Source organism: Rhipicephalus sanguineus, chromosome 9, assembly GCF_013339695.2.
Source record: "Rhipicephalus sanguineus isolate Rsan-2018 chromosome 9, BIME_Rsan_1.4, whole genome shotgun sequence".
Classification (NCBI taxonomy): domain Eukaryota; kingdom Metazoa; phylum Arthropoda; class Arachnida; order Ixodida; family Ixodidae; genus Rhipicephalus; species Rhipicephalus sanguineus.
This window is the reverse complement of record NC_051184.2, coordinates 13,166,794-13,183,566: the sequence shown is the minus strand read 5'-3', so window position 1 is coordinate 13,183,566 and position 16,773 is coordinate 13,166,794. Positions and strand designations below refer to the sequence as shown.

At 46.9% G+C, this 16,773-nt stretch overlaps 1 protein-coding gene across 2 annotated transcripts in view; it reads left to right on the top strand.

The window, feature by feature from the left end:
• Window positions 1-13,460: 13,460 nt before the first annotated feature.
• LOC119404604 (metal cation symporter ZIP14) overlaps window positions 13,461-16,773 on the top strand; it is a 53,160-nt gene continuing 49,847 nt past the window's right edge. For both annotated transcript variants that reach the window (XM_037671160.2, XM_049418939.1), the window contains exon 1: window positions 13,461-13,983. In XM_037671160.2, coding sequence (XP_037527088.1) covers window positions 13,618-13,983 — 366 coding nt within the window. In that variant the 5' untranslated portion in view covers window positions 13,461-13,617. The remainder of the gene's footprint in view (window positions 13,984-16,773) is intronic.

Sequence of the window (16,773 nt, the reverse complement as noted above, 5' to 3'; positions counted from 1 at the left end):
AAAAATAGAAGCGTGGGTAGAACAAAATGATATTTTGGGAGAACTTCAGAATGGATTTCGAATTGACAGGCGGTTAGACGATAATCTGTTTGTTCTTACCCAGTGTATAGAAATATCGAAAATAGAAAACAGGCCCTTATACTTAGCTTATCTAGATATTACCGGGGCGTATGACAACGTTAATCAGGAAATTTTGTGGGATATACTGAAAGAAGTGGGCATAGGTGACGACTGTATACAGCTTTTGAGGGAAATATACCGAGAAAATACAGTTTGTATAGAATGGGAAGGAATAAGTAGTAAGGACAGCGTTGAAATTAGCAAGGGGCTGAGACAGGGATGTCCTTTGTCCCCGCTGTTATTCATGCTGTACATGGTGAGGATGGAAAAAGCGCTAGAAGGTAGCAACATTGGATTTAATTTGTCACACAAGCAGGTCGGCACGATGGTTGAGCAGAAGCTTCCAGGTCTATTTTATGCTGATGATATTGTCTTATTTGCGGACAGTCAAGATGATATACAGCGACTGGCAGATATATGCGGAAGGGAATGTGAGGCTCTAGGACTAGGATTTAGTGCAACAAAATGTGGATTGATGGTATTCAATGATCACGAGGACCATGCGGTCTTTATACAGGGCCAAAAAATACCGAGGGTAAGCGAGTACAAGTACCTCGGAGTATGGGTAAATGAGGGGGATAGATATATGGAGGTACAAGAGAAAGCATCGGTAGCAAAGGGAAAGAGGAATGCTGCAATTATGAAGCACAGAGCTTTACGGGGATACCAGGGGCGTAGCCAGAAATTTTTTTCGGGGGGGGTTCAACCATACTTTATGTAAGTTCGTGCGTGCGTTTGTATGTGTGCGTGTATATATACGCAAGCAAAACTGAAAAATTTCGGGGGGGGTTTGAACCCCCCAAACCCCCCCCCCCCCCCCCTTGGCTACGCCCCTGGGGGATACAATAGGTACGAGGTGCTTCGAGGGCTGTGGAAGGGTGTGATGGTCCCGGGGCTTACATTTGGGAACTCAGTAGTGTGCATGAAGTCAGAGGTACAATCAGGAATGGATGTAAATCAAAGGACGGTGGGCCGCCTCGCGTTGGGCGCTCACGGGAAGACGACAAATGAGGCTGTAAAGGGTGACATGGGATGGACAGGCTTTGAAGTGAGGGAAGCTCAGAGCAAAATGAGATTCGAAGAGAGGCTGAGGAAAATGAAGAACAGTAGATGGGCAGAGAAGGTTTTCAGGTATTTGTATAGAAAAAGCGTTGACACGCAGTGGAGAAAAAGAACTAGGAGGCTCACCAGTAAATATACGGCTAGCAGTGCGGGCGATATGGCAACAAGGAGCATTAAGCGGAAGGTCAGAGAGGCGGAGAGGACTTATTGGATGGCAGCGATGGAAAAGAAGCCGGCTCTGAGTAACTACCGAAAGGGAAAAAACGAATAAGGAGGGAAAGGTTTTATGATAATTCAAGGGGAAGCGCTTTACTGTTTGAAGCAAGGTCGGGCTGCCTTAGAACGCGTAGTTATAAAGCGAGATTCAGTAACGAAGAAGAACAATGTACATGCTGCGGGGGAACTAAGGAAACGATGGAACATGTACTGATTGAATGTGGCGATATTCACCCAGGTATACGTGTGGGCACGAGTCTACATGAAGCCTTGGGTTTTAGGGACAACAATGGAAAGCTGCACACGTCCGCGATAGAAATAAGTAAGAGACGGTTAGAGTATTGGTGGCAGAAAAGTAGAGATAAAGAACAAAAATAAATAATGGGGGAAAAATAAGGTCATTCTGCCTTAAGAGGCAGAGAGATGGACCGTGAATTTATATTTTTTTGGTATAATAACATAGATTTAATCAATGTAGATAAGGTATTAGGCCAACATGAAACAAGGAAGCTTTTTTTTTTTTTTTCGTGCCTGGTGGCAGACATGTCACCGCCCCGTTTTAAAGGGGACGCTCATAGCATCCATCCTATGGGAGCTGCAATGCATCGCGCTTCAGCCAGCACGGGAATCATGGGTAGTACACGGATTTGTCTAAACTTCGTTCTTTCGGCTCCGTTTGGCTCCGCGTGGCCTGCATCCGCTTTGTCGCAAAACGAAGTTGAGCAAAAGTCAGCAGTTTCACTTCACCACTTTAACTTCTTTAGGCTCACCGATTCAAATCTGGTCACGAAGTTCACAACGATCCATTCTTTTATCCGAAAGAAAGCCAAAACATAGCAATAAACAAAGCCACAAGTGCGTTCGAAGCCCACAAGCACGAAGACTAGGCAAATCCGTGTACTACCCATCATTCCCATGGTGGCTGAACTGGCTGAACGATCGCAGCGCCAGAGTTCCCTCTAGGTCATTTTAGGAAACTCTATGCTCGAAGTATTGGTGGTGGTGGTGGTATCAACTTTATTTGACTAAGAGTCAACTGACGCCTCAGGGTGGCTCCACGCGGGAAGCGACTCTTTCGGCCCAGGAAACGATGGCCAGCTGTTTCTCCTGCGATGCACTCAGCAGAGGCAATGCGCTCGCTTACAGCGCGAACAATGAAACCTCCGATCATTGCCAGGCTGGCAATGTCGGGGTTCGATCGAGAGAATCGGCTTGTTTGACAACAAGTGTTCCCTTAGGCGCGTTGCTGCTGTGTTCAAAATAAAGTCAGCTGCGGTAGGTGTGCTCGTACAGGCCCCGGCACCTGCTGAATTGGGGGAAGCCGCGTTGACGTGAATGTCACCGAACTCTGTACATTGCTGCCACTGGAAACAGGGGCGGATCCAGCCACTCATTTTAGGGGGGGGGGGGGGCGGTCGCTTGAAGAAAGCTGGAGAGAGAGAGGGGGGGGGGGCTGACTTTTGTTTTTAGTAGTTACTGTTATTAAAAGAACTCCATCACAGCATATAGTGTTAATTTGTGCTTAAAGTGGTTCCACTCATTTGTGCTAATCAGTTTTCTAATCTTAAGAAATTGGAAGATTACTACAAATTACGGGCTACCACACTTCAGATAATGCCCATTTTGCTGCGCTTTATAAGCCTTTGTTAGAAATCGGGCTGCGTGGCCGGTGCGAACACGGGTTGGTGTCTTGTCGGGCAGTCATCAGGATTTATTTAGATCACAGGGAACAGGCATGGTGCTCTCCGGTGCACCAGCACCGGATTAAATGATCAGATTGATGTCCACCCCATTTTCGCTCTCTCCACGCGGTCACCAGGATTCCACCAATCCTGGAACCTTGGTAGGGTCATAATGATGAGCACACACCTGCACTTCAATATTCAATGTCCCCTTGACCGCGCAGGACTTCAGAGGTTGAGGACAGCCACCTCTCACGATCCTTTCGGGGATTAGGAGGCTCGTTGACCTCGCGTTGTCAGCACTTGCACGCGGATTATACGTTTGGACAAGAATCATCCGTATGGCGCCAAAGAGACGACACGGCAGGTGCACGGTGCGCTATTAGCCTTTAGCAAGTTACGGAAACACGGTACGCAAATAGGGTATGTGATTACGGTTGCGCTCCTCCTCTCTCGCTCGTCCGCTCCCAGTTCCAGCGACGCACTAGTGCGTCCCCCGAACGATAGGTGGATCGTTAAGAATGCATGGGCTGACAGGCAATAAGGAGGCGTGACACCTCACAGTAAATTTCGAAAAAGCTTTTGTGGTGTTGGGGTGCCTTCACCGGCAAAAGGTCGCCGACCTGGAAAGGAGGAGCGGTACCGTCATACGGTAGCATATTTGCGTACCGTATTTCCGTAACTAGCTATAAAACTCTCTAATATATCGGGCTCAGCATGAGCAAGAGATGCTGAATATATATGAGCGTGCGACATATCGCTTGTACTTTAGCAAAATTATCTCAGTCAGTGTGGCATTGCTTCAGTACTTTTGAAACTACCGAGCACAAAATCGTGGGCAGCGTTTATTTCATGCAAAAGAAAACAATTCATGTTCATGTTCTTTCACATGTCTTGGAAAACATACCTTGAAAGTTTTTAACATATGGAAAAAATATACTGAAGCAAAAAGTACTTAATTCAACCATAATGTTATAGCGGATTATGTAGGATATTAGTACATTCCTCGTAACTGCATTAGAAGGGCTTCAGAAAGATACACTGTAGTCAGTTTGCGGATTTCTTGGCTGCTCTGAACTGCTTACCCAGGTGAAAATTTCCTGCTGGTTCGCTACTGGTTCCAGTAGTGATGGTTTATTAGCACATTCCCAGCAGCTACTGGAACCAGTAGGTGATGGAACCAGTAGGTGATGGAACCAGCAGGCGATGGAACCAGTAGGTGATGGAACCAGCAGGCCACGGAACCAGTAGCTGCTGGTTCCAGCGCAATTGTCTCCCCTCAAGAGCTTGTAGTTCCATTGATGTAGCTTTTTCAAAATCCCATTAAGAACACGTATAACACAGAAAGGTCTATTTGAAGTAATTTATTTCATCTGAAAAATCTTTGTATACACTTGAAATCGTTCATTTTGCCGGCTTCAGTTTGCGATTGACATTTTGAATCTTTTTGGACAGAGATCCGCAGGAGGCCTTGATCCACAGCAGTGGTGTTTGTGTTGTTGAAGGCACCCGAGTGACGCGCAGGCAATCTGTAACAAAATAAAAGGTTTGATTGCCCATGCAGATCACGACTGCAGACATCTAACTTTTGCATAGCCATTAATTCCCTCAACAAAGTAGATTTAAACATATTGTTACGCATGCGACCGTTAAGGCTAGAAGGGGCCGTTTATTACGTCGTGAAGGTGAGCTCAGGAGCAGCCGGCTAGTTAGAGATTTTCACCTCGTATTCTCCCTTTCTAACCCGGAGCGGCAAGCACGATCACTGGTCTTCGTTGTTTTCGTCCATATGCGCAACAATGTCAATTCTTTTTGTTGCACGGATACAAAGACTCCTTACACAAACCGGTATGTGTGCTTCGCGCATATATATACATCGCGTACTACACCAAGGTGCAATGACACTGCGCTTAATAAAGCACAGAAGCGGTCGGGACAAACGTTCGCTACATATTTGAAATAAATAAGTGCAACACTTACCGACAAATGGAAGAAAATGAGAGCTGAGGAAATCGGTGTCCCTCGATCGGCACTGTCAAGACGCCGCATAGCACAGCACCAAAAAGCACTCGGATATGCTGCTATTGACTCGTTACACTTTCCACAGATGAAACTGAACAAAAACTATTACATGTTAATTAATGCCGCACAGGTTCTGCTAGTAAACTCGCTACTTCGCTGCACTTGCGAGCACACACATGCAAAGAAGGCATCACGACTAGCCGTCATGTGCTGTACGAAGCTACGGCGCTACGCGATGTCATGATAATTTATACGGTGTATTGGCCACCATTGTAATGCTGTTACACGTAAATAAAAAATACAACTTTTTCACAATGTAGTATTTATATTATAAAGTTGGTCACTATTTAGCAATAGCGTCGGAAAACATCAAGAAAAGATACGAGACTAATGCTACTGAGATGTCAACAAAAATGACCTAACTTAGCAATGCCGCGTTCTTCACGGCGGTGTTCGCTGCTGTCTGATCGTGGCAGCTGAGAATGGTGAATGTTCATAACAAGAAGCTCCTTTTCGCAGGGAAATAACCGCTATGCCGTGAACTTGCGCAACGGTTAAGTCTGATATCAAACTTTAGTTGGACGTTTACATTAGCAATATGGGCCGTGTCGGTCGGACGCACATCTACAGGAAAGGTCGAATAAAAGTGCGTTTTTTTTTTCCGACGATATTTTTTGTAACCCTGGTCGAATAAAAGTGCGTTTTTTTTTTCGACGATATTTTTTGCAACCCTGTCGTACGGGGCACTTTAGATCTCTGTTGTAAAATGTTCACTATGTACAGTGTGATGAAGATTATGATCTTATGAATGCACACCATGCTATGTACGTCACTTGTTTATAGCGCACTGTAATGCAGCTGTAGTACGTTGTTTTTGTACTTCAAGAGAGGAAAATTTTCTGCTAGCACATTATTTCCCAACTGAAACTGGAAAAATTTCTAGCTGAAAATATGACTTCCCGACTCTGAAAATGCCCTTTCAAGCTAGGAATGGTTCTTATTTCCAGCCAGCTTGGAATGAAAAATTCCAAGCCAGAGCGATTTCTAGCTGAAAACGATGCTTGAAAGGGGATTTGCAGCTGGTAATTCACACCGATTTCATGTGCATTGCTAGAACCAGTTCAAGCCAACTGAAAACCAGCAGGTTACCGGTGGTTCCAGCAGCATCCTAGGAGAAAACCAGTATCTTGCTGGAACCAGTACACAAAACCAGTAGGCACCCTGCTGGAACCAGTACAGTCAGCAGGATGCTTGCTGGAACCAGTACACAAAACCAGTAGGCACCCTGCTGGAACCAGTACAGTCAGCAGGATGCTTGCTGGGACCAGCATAAAACCAGCAAGCACCCTGCTGGAACCAGCAGAGGACCACTAAGCATCCTGCTGGAACCAGTACAACCAGCAGGAAACCAGCAGCTGTCCTGCTGGTTCCACCAGAAACCAGCAGAAAACCAGCAGGAAATTTTCACCTGGGTAATAACGACAAATTACAGGATATACTTGGCTGAATACTGGCGTGGCTGGTATCTCCAATACTGCAGCTAGCAATGATAGGCATGTTTCAAGGCTTCTTGAACTCAAAAAAAAAAAAAAAAAACAATCAAGGGGTGACGATATCAAATCTTAAGTTCTAAACGCAAGCTATATATTTGTGCGTGACCTATTGACGTCAGACTCTGGAGTTTCCAAGATGTGTGGCGCCACCTGCCGGAGAAGTATTGAGTAGTGCATAGACCGACTCTCTCGCATAGTTTGCTATGGGACCATGTGCAACTAGCGAGTGCGAAACAACGATTGAGCTTAATATCGCGTGTGTTTGCGCATTTAGCACTCAGAACGAGAGCTGTGAATTGCTCTCCGCTAGTCGGACGCGCCACCGAACCGTCGTGAAGTGCTTCCTGGATAATTTGCCTGAACGACGGCGAAAACAGCAGCAGACGAGAGCCCTCCGCACGCTACGAAGAAACTCCGCAAAAGACGCACTGTTGCGTTGTGAATTGCCACGGACGTAAAAGACTGAATAACAACGTTCAGTTTTACCGATTTCCATAGTTGTCGTACGAAGAAGAAAGGCGAGAGCGCTGGATACGGGCCGTTGCGAGCGTGTTCGGTAAGCGAAGTACCCGCGTTCTCCACAGCCGGTGGCATGAATGTGTGGCTCTGCTGTTGTTTTGCGTAGCCCTGATACAAAACCGTGGTAACCTTGACTATGAAGCTCAGCAGAGGCTCTGACCGCGGTGCTTGTCGTGTAACACGAAGTGAGCAGCTAGAGGCAGACTGGAGACGCGTGATACGCACACCGCGACGAGTTGGTTGTCACAACACAGCATCGCAGACGTATGTATGTTTTGAAGGCTCAGAGTTCTGGTTCTAACTAGCTAATACCACGTGCGTCATACAAGTAAATCGCAGAATGTTGGTCGTGACCCCCTTCAGGTTTGTTTCGCCCGTGTCCTCCGCGGTTGCCGTAGCTATCTCGGAGGCCACGGTTTTGCCTTTGGTTGTACCCCGCGAAAGTGGACACGCACGTATCCCCATTTGCAGTACATACAAACGGAAGACGACCATCAAGAGACCATTTGAGGATGCGTAATAAAACACTCCAATGCACAGGAAGCGAGAGATGAATTAAGGGAGAATGCAACTGAAAAGGCGAAAATCGCCGGGGCCATTCGCCCCTGATGAACCGAGTTTTGTACCACTGATCGTAAGATGCATAGCTAAGTAAATTGATCGTGTATGTAGGTACTTTATCGCTGTGGCATACGTATATACCCGATTTTAACGCATTTAGGCTCTAGAGAACGGATGTCGGAGGGCTTGCCTCGAACTCGGTGTCGTGTGATGCTCGCTTGTACTTCCGAGTTGCAGCGCGCGGGAATAACTAAAACTTATTTTGTTGTACTCGCAGTTCGCTTTGATCAGCTTCCTTTGTTTCTGAAGCGTGGATTGGCGGAAGAAGCTTTCAGGTCCTTGATTTTCAGGAAACCGCGCCTCGACACCAACGAAAGAGGAGGGTTATATTGCGGCCTATGCACATTCGCTTGCGGACGGCTCTCTTTGCACTACCCAGTTAGGGCCAGGGCTACGATGAGGGCGCTGGTGGCGGTGTTTTTCGCAGCGCCGCCTGGGCAGAGTCTGACGTCTATGCTGTGTCGCCGGGACGGGTCAAGTGTTAACCACAGTACAAGTCTCCAGACTGAGGAAAGAGGCACTTCTTTCTGTCTACCAGTTGGAAATAGAGTTACTGTATATGCTACCTTTAGGTAGCAGAGTTGCGCCACTGTTTTCCGGACGCCGCTCGCTCTGCCTTCGATGATTCCAGCAACGCTATTCGCCGAGCGCCGTCACGTGGTCATAGGTGGCTCCTTTGCGCTGCGGAGAAGCCAACACTGCCAACACTTCGCAGGCGACGCCGACACTTCGTAGATTCCGGCGGCTCAACGGTTGACATCGGCGCTGCTGTTATATATATATATACACACACACAATATTATTATATATTATCGCATGTTGCATTTTTTCAGGCTAGCTAAATTAGGGATCTCTGTATTTGAACAATTTTCTGAAGTGATTGAGATATTATACTTCTATTTGTAAATTTCTTACTGTATTTTCGTTCAGGCAGCTATTTAACTTGTACAGCAAGATGGGGGTATTTGCAACTTTATTTCACGATATCTGGATATTTGTAAAGCATTTTCTATATTACGCCTTTTATGCAAATACTTGTGGAATAAGGTTAGTTTACCTGGCATTATGTTTCTTTCAAATGCCTGCGCACGGTGAGCCTTGTTGTACACTATACCTCAGAAGCAAAAATATGCCAACAGCATTGCGGTCGTATGGCCGTCTCTACTCTTCTTTTTTTGTTTCCCTTGCGTCTTCCCAGTGTGCTCCGTCCATAATTAAGTGCTAATGGAGGCTAATGAAATAAAGCGGTGTGCATATGGCTAGCAAACCACTGGCGACACTGAGTAAAAAGCTCGTAGTGTGAAGCGGTCACTGCGCGTAAGTATTTCAGGCGACTGCGCATGTAATTAACTTTTTTTATTGCTCTTAATTCTTGTATGCGTGATGCTATTGCCCGATTACTCGTGAGAATAAGTTTTTATTCGTTCTTTGCTTGTGTGTGTCCGTTCTGCGTGTTTTTACGCACGCACAAACGTTGTCGAACTCTGTGACCGGAACTAGGCCACGCTGATGCCGCTTGACACATGATTTTTTGCATTCTGTTGTTGCCCCAGCACTAACACAACGCTTAAAGATGGATAAGCTTCGTTCCGTACCGCATTATAAAAGTTAAGTAGACTTCAAGTGCCCTGTGTGGAAACTCAGCGCAAGTAACTACAGCGCGTAGCAGACGCCCCTCGCTTTCCGCGCGCTTTCCGAGCGCGGAAAGCCTACGGTAGAGTGACCTAGAATAGGGGGAGTGTCCAAAGCGCCGGCTCCCGCGAGGGCCTTTTGCCGTGAACTCCCGCGCCGCGCCGCTGCTGCGCCGGACCCGTGGGCTTTCCGCGCTCGGGAAGCGCGCGGAAAGCGAGGGGCGTCTGCTCAACACCACCTAGACTTTTTTAGTCAGTCTAGGTGGTGTTGGTCTGCTACGCGCTGTAGTTTTTTGCGCCGCGTTTCCGCACAGGGCACTTGAAGTCTACTTAACTTTAGTAATGCGGTGCGGAATGAAGCTTATCCATTTTTAAGCGTTGTGTTAGTGCTGGGGCAACAACAGAATGCAAAAAATCACGTGTCAAGCGGCATCAGCGTGGCCTAGTTCCGGTCACAGAGTTCGAGAACGTTGGTGCGTGTGTAAAAACGCGCAAGACGGACACGCACAAGCAAAGAACGAAAAAAAAAAAACCCTATTCGCACAAGTAATCGGGCAATAGCATCACGCATGCGCGACTTAAGAGTAATAACAAAAGTAAATGGCACGCGCAGTCAGCTGAAATACTTGCGCGCAGCGACTTCACGAGCTTTTTACTCATAGTCACCACTGGTTTGCTAGCCATGTGCACAACGCTTTATTTGACAATTCATTAGCCTCCACAAGCTCTTTATTATGTACGGAGCACACCGGGAAGACGCAAGGGAAACAAAAAAAAAGATAAAGAAGAGTAGAGACGGCCATACGACCGCAATGCTGTTGGCTTATTTTTGTTTCTGAGGTAGCGTACAACAAGGCTCACCGTGCACAAACATTTGAAAGAAAAACAATGTCAGGTAAACTAACCTTATTCCACAAGTTTTTGCATAAAAGGCGTAATATAGAAAATGCTTTACAAATATACAGATATCATGAAACAAAGTTGCAAATGCCCCCATTCTTGCTGTACAAGCTGCCTGAACGAAAATACGGTAAGAATATCTATCTATCTATCTATCTATATATATATATATATATATATATATATATATATATATATATATATATATATATATATATATATATATATATATATATATATATATATATATATATATATTATCGCATGTTGCATTGGATCGCTTACCATCAGTATGAAACGTTCGCGCGAGATGCGTGTATTGCTTCAAGCCTTCACCATACGAAATGAAAACAGTTTCAAACAACTCATTCTCAACTTAGATGTTTTCACGGTTCTCGGAGGTTAGCGTTCGCCCGGTTCAGAGACTTTACGAAAAGACGTGGATCAGTAGTTACATAAAATACAATTGTTTCTGCGGCAGTTTAGTGCGCGCCAACAGGGCACCCGACCGCAATTTCCCGCTTTTTCCTGATGACCTCAATATAGCGTCCACCACAATTTCGTGCTGAAGCTCCGGAGTACTTAAATAGCGAGTCTGCTCATCTCTTGAATAAATATAAAGAGATGGCCAGACGGGTAAAGCAAGCTTCTTTTGTCCCGCAGACGCGTGCAATCAGCTGCTCTGAACTGAGAATCACGTTTGTTTTCGGGCGATCGCTCGTAACATGAAGGGAGGCATACACGATGTTGCACTGTTATTGTTTCATTTCTTTGGTTTGTCTTTTTTTTAACGCTAAAGCCTTAGATGCCTCATCAAACACGAAAATTGACCGTCTGCGTCCCGCGTAGCCAACACGAGTGATGCATAAAATCATCACGCGATGACGTCGACAGAACTTGTGAGGTCATATGATGACGCCATCACATGACATGGTCGCTTTCCATTGCCTCCGTGATCGGCCCCCGATGTAGGCAGTGTAAAAGCAGGTGAGATGCAGAAAGCTTGCAATGCCTTCGATCCTGTGGGCAGTCCGAAACCACATTATGTGCAGAAAGCTTTCGGAGAGGGGCGAGGGAGGATCAATGCATCGACTGACGAAAAAGATGGCTTTCGTTTTCGAGTCATCTCAGGCGAATGCATAAGGGACCATGTTTTTTTTTTTTCATGTAATTTTTTCGCATACATTTTACCTACGTGGTCAGTTCTTCAATATGTATGGGTAAGTCTAACATGTTGACATCGATATTGGTGACCACCACGTTTTTTATAACCTGACGGAAAGAAATCGTCAGACCACACATCGTCAGAATTATTTCTGGCTGAAAGCGGGTTTGCGCGCCATACACCATATCATTATTGTTAGTCGTTACGCAAATGGCAAGCATGTCAAGTTAGTGATGCCATGACATACCGGTCGTGTTGGGCATACGTACATTCGTGCCCCTCCGTGCTAATTTTCGTGTATACCAAGTGAACGAGGAGCGAGTTACGCGAGTAAGTTTTTACTTTTGGTACCGCGGCCACGCCGACTGACACATTCGGCTTCGCATGAAATGGCTTGAAACAGCAGAGCGCCGGAGGCAGCCCTGTAAAACAAATCGAATGCACGAAATAAAAGATAGGATATGAAGGGTGCAAACGCGTTATCAGGCATGCTTATTCTCTCCAGCAGCAAGTTCGTTCGTCATTCCACACGAAAGTGAGCTAAGCGCCTTTTCTCACGATGAAGTGCGCGCAGGATGCGTTCCTCAAACAGCCGCGGAAGTGTGGACCAATGCGGTGACAAACCAGCGGCAAGGATATATACAAAAACCCCGTTTCACAACACACAAACGCGTTCTCTGTGTGATGAGTCGCTGCAGCAGCATGTTGCAGTGACGCAGTATTAAATGTTGCCCAAATTTCCACAATTTTAGCTAATAGCGGCCAAAATATCACGCGCGTAGCAGACGCTCGCCGCTTTGACGCGGCTTCCGCCGCGGAGAAAGCCCACGGGTCCGGCATGGCAGCGCCGCGGCGCGGAAGTTCACCGCAAAAGGCCCTCGCTCCTTCCATGTATTCGCGCGGCCCGCGCGGCGCTTTGGACACTCCCCCTATTCTAGGTCACTCTACCTACGGTTCTGGGCTTTAACGGTTCCGGCGCAGCAGCGGCGCGGCGCGGGAATTCACCGCAAAAGGCCCACGCGGGGCCGGCGCTTCGCACACTCGGGCTCTTCTAGGTCACTCTACCGTCGGAAACGCTCGGCGGTCGACACACAACTATTTCTAGGCAGTATACAAAATAGCCCCCCAGCTAGGTACATGCTAGGTAGCTCTAGCTCTATACCACGCTCTATACCACTGTACATGTACCCCAGCTACCACTATGGTTGCCCGTAGGGGGGGGGGGGGGGATGTGTAATTTTTCGGAAGGTGTTTGTGTGTATAGAACGGCTAACTTTGGCAACTAGTGGTCGCTGTGAAGGTGTGAAAGTATTTTATTATCACCCGAAAAGTTAAAGCATGAAAAAAAATTCGGGGGGTGTCAGAACCTTACGCGTCCCTGGCCGTGTTGTCAATTTCTTTCCTTTTGTCTGTGCTAGTGTTGTGCTGTAACATAGTTCAAGATGAACTCTCCCAGTGTTTTTTTTTTTTTTTTTCACTCTAACGTAGCACAGCAGGGGTGCTATCGCGGAACGATTCTAATTTTTATTCCAATGTTTTCGTACTTTTCGCGCTTGGCCATTGGTCAGAAGGTCAGAACGACGGTCCGTCCGCGTTATCAACGCGATCAGCCAGCCGCGAGTGGTGGATGATAGCATAGAATATGGCATTGGAATCGGGAATAGCATCGTTCCGCGATTGCACCCCTGCAATGCATTATGCCATACACTTGGGGTGCTATCGCGGAACGATGCCTTATGCCATATTCTATGCTATTCTTATCATCCACCACTCGCGGCCGGCTCATCGCGTTGATAACGCGGACGGACCGTCGTTCTGCTCATGCGCGCGCGTAAAACCGAAACCGGAGTCTGGTGCTGTGCTACGGCGCTACTGCCAATGGCATAGGTGCTGCTGGGCTTTATGGGAGTATCCACCGTGTTTTCCGACGGAAAACAACGAAAACAACGCCTGTCGGTGAAGAACAGAAGTGCTGGAAGCGCTGGAAGTGCTCGGTGACGCGGCGGGTGCGCGTGTGCTTTCCGTTCGCGCGTCGACACGGGCGGCTTTCAAAGGTCGGCATGCGTCGTCGCTCTCGTGGTCGCCGCTGATCTTACGTGCTGCGCCTAGACGGGCTCGAGAGCGCGATGTTGCAGTGGGTGCACTGGAGGACGGCGTGTTATGTACGGCGCCGGGCGCATTCTTCAACCGATTGTCACCGCGCCTTGAACGGGCTGGACCGACAGTGCCGTAGCGTGCCACTCGCGCTGTTGCTCGTGATGTGGAGCTTTCAGCTGGCCAATGCTGCCACCGAACTCGAGGACATTACAAAACTTGCTGAGCTCGCCTTGCGGCGGTACGAGCCGTCTATATATAAGCTCACGGGCAATGTTAGCGAGATGCTGGTGTCGTTACTGAATAGCCTGCGATCGTCCAGACTGTCGCACCGCTTCGAAGCGGTAAACTGCTCGCCTCCTTTCAACGGCAGTGCTCTCTGCGAAGAGGGTGCCGAGGTGAGATCACATGCGTGTGAATTCGCGCTCGGTGGACGTGTGCATTGTTTCGTGTCGTGAGCCAGACCACTGGCTCAGCGAGTATGTGCACTGACGTGTGGCTTGACACAGGAAATGGTTTCGTGTTGCGTTGTTTGCTTCTCATGACGAGAGTCTCGGCTCTTCCCTGCGATGCTCATTTCATACTCTATGTCGCGGCAGTCCTGGAATTTCGCTGGCCGCTCTGTCAAAGGAACGTGCAAAAGTCCAGTGTTGATGTAGGGAGGCGCGACACAAGAATAGAAAAACACAGGACGACGCGCCAAGTGTTGCTATTTGGCCTTCGGTTAAAAGTTGAGCACTATGTGTGGCCTACTTGTGTAGCCTACATTTTTGACAACAAATATCCATTTTGTTTCTTCAGGCATGCTGCATTCATGCTGGTACCTCTCGTATTGCTAAGTACGTTTTGCAAATGCCATTTAAAGTGCTGGATGTCCGTGCTAACGGCTACAAATATGAATGCTTGTTATTTTGCCGTCACGCATTTTATTACGTTCTTGTGGTCTGTTGGTGCTAAATGCCTCAAAATCACGACAGCTGTGAAATGTCATTCTTAGTGATTTTGCAGTTTTATAGGCATGTGCGTTTCCAGATGAATTCTCCTCGGCAGAGTGGTTCCCTAATCTCCATCTTGTTTGCAGAATCATGAGAGGCTCTTATCTTTTTCAGGCACCAGCATAGATCGTGTGTTGGGTTTACACAGACGCTGCTATCAGGTGTGCGGGGGAGGCACATCACAGAAGCCGTCCCTCTGTTTTGAGTGGACTTTTCATCTCTCGATGGGTTCGTGTGGGCTTCTGTGTAGCACACAGTTTGTCATATGCTGCGCCATTTCTCATAACAGCCATTCACTCATATCTGCTTCTAATCATCGTCAACCCATATTCAAGGGGCCCTGCAACACTTTTCAGCACAGTCAGAAAACCCTGCCGATCGGTAGTTGAGGCTTCTGAGAATATGCAAGCTAAGCATTATAGCGCAGCACGCGGCCTGGAAATTAGAGTTGATTCTCAAAGTCAGCTATAAATGATTCCCTCTTCTCTCGACAAATGATGCCATAAACCCAAAGTCTGCGGCGATCGGCTAATTTGAGCATCGTGAGCTGCACGGTGACTGCAGCCGCTGCGAAATGCCCGCGCGGGCGCTCGCGATCACATTGAAAGTAAGCCGCGCGTTCGAAGAAAAAGAACAAAAGAAAATGCTCAAAGTCACGATGAACAGACACATCTTCGTGCCCCCACTGCATAGCTTTCAGCGCGCTGGCTGGTACAAAAGGAGAGAGAAAGTGCCTGCAACAAAGCCCTGTAATTCTGCTCGTACTTGACGGATTGAAAAAAATTTTGCAGCAGTTGATTCGTGAGGCTCATTTAATGAAACCATTGCTTGGAAAAACGAATGCCCACTCCCAGTGATTTCCTCTGTCCTGCCAATTGCATTTTGTGCCTGCAAATTTCCTGGTTACCTTTCCCATCGGTTGGTATGCATTGTGAAGCTCTGACTGACCACTCTGTCTGCATTACGTGGCCTGCCCAGGTCCATGTATTGGCTGTCCATGCCGATCCACTCTGCTTTCTTGCTAACTTGTAATGTTATGCCTATCATTTTTCATTCCATCGCACGCTGTGTGGTCCTTAATTTCTCCTTGAGTTTTCCCTTTAGGGAGAGGTGACGATTGTGGGATGCCTATCCTTATTCTTCCGTAATTCATCATCAGGTTTCCCTGCTGGTAATTGGCCTAGATATTCTTCAACTGCCAATCACGGATTCTTGTTCTCTCACCAGGCTATTGAGCACGTCTTTTGCATGTTTAATTTTCACTTATCTTGGACCTTTCCTGTTGAGCTATTCAATCATTTGTTGTTGTAATTAATTGCTGAAGAGCACAATGTGAACTGTAAGCTGCTGAGATATATTCATTTAATTTTTGTTTCTATCTCTTCTCAATCTAGTTGTTTGAATACTTACAAGCACGCAGTGGACAACGTCTGAAGCTTTACCTGTTCCCTTTCTTGTTCGGAATTTTTCTTGCTTTCCTCGTGGTGAAGCATGGTGGTTGTTGGCTGGGGTTATTTACATATGTTCCAAATACTCCTTTGTGACATGGTGCTTTCAAGACTGCTGGTGTCTCTACTGAGTCCAATGCCTTTCGTAGTCTATGAAAGCTGTATAAAGGGGTTCATCGTACTTGGCAATTACCTGATTGATCACATTTTGGTCATACGCTGTAGAGTAACCCTTTGGGAAGCCAGCTTGCTAAGAATACTGAAATTAAGCTGATGGGTCTATAATCCCTCGAGCTTTTTACATCTCCCTTCTGGTCTGTTAATGCTTTGTATTGCTTGGCCAACCTGAAAACCAGGAAAATTTAGCTTTATTTCTAGAAGAAAACAAGTGTCCACATATGTGGACGCTGGGAACACCAGTTACACTAGGTCCATCGTCCTTCTTCATTGTAGATGGGAACATTGCTTGCAGACGGCTCTGTTTCAATGCATTAATCATCATCGCCACTCACCATAATAAATGCAGTCAGCATTGCCATCACCTATGCTACTTGAAAGACATGGCGTAAGGTGCAAACAAAAAGAGAAAAGAAGGCACAGGAAGAGCGCAAACTCGCAACTAATTTTATTTTTTGGAAGTAGTAAGAATATAAAGACTTCTGAAGACTTGCGCAGACCTAGACCTGCACGTGCAGGAAAAGCAGGCAAAGTATGAAATGCAGATCATCAGGGCATCTGTGACACA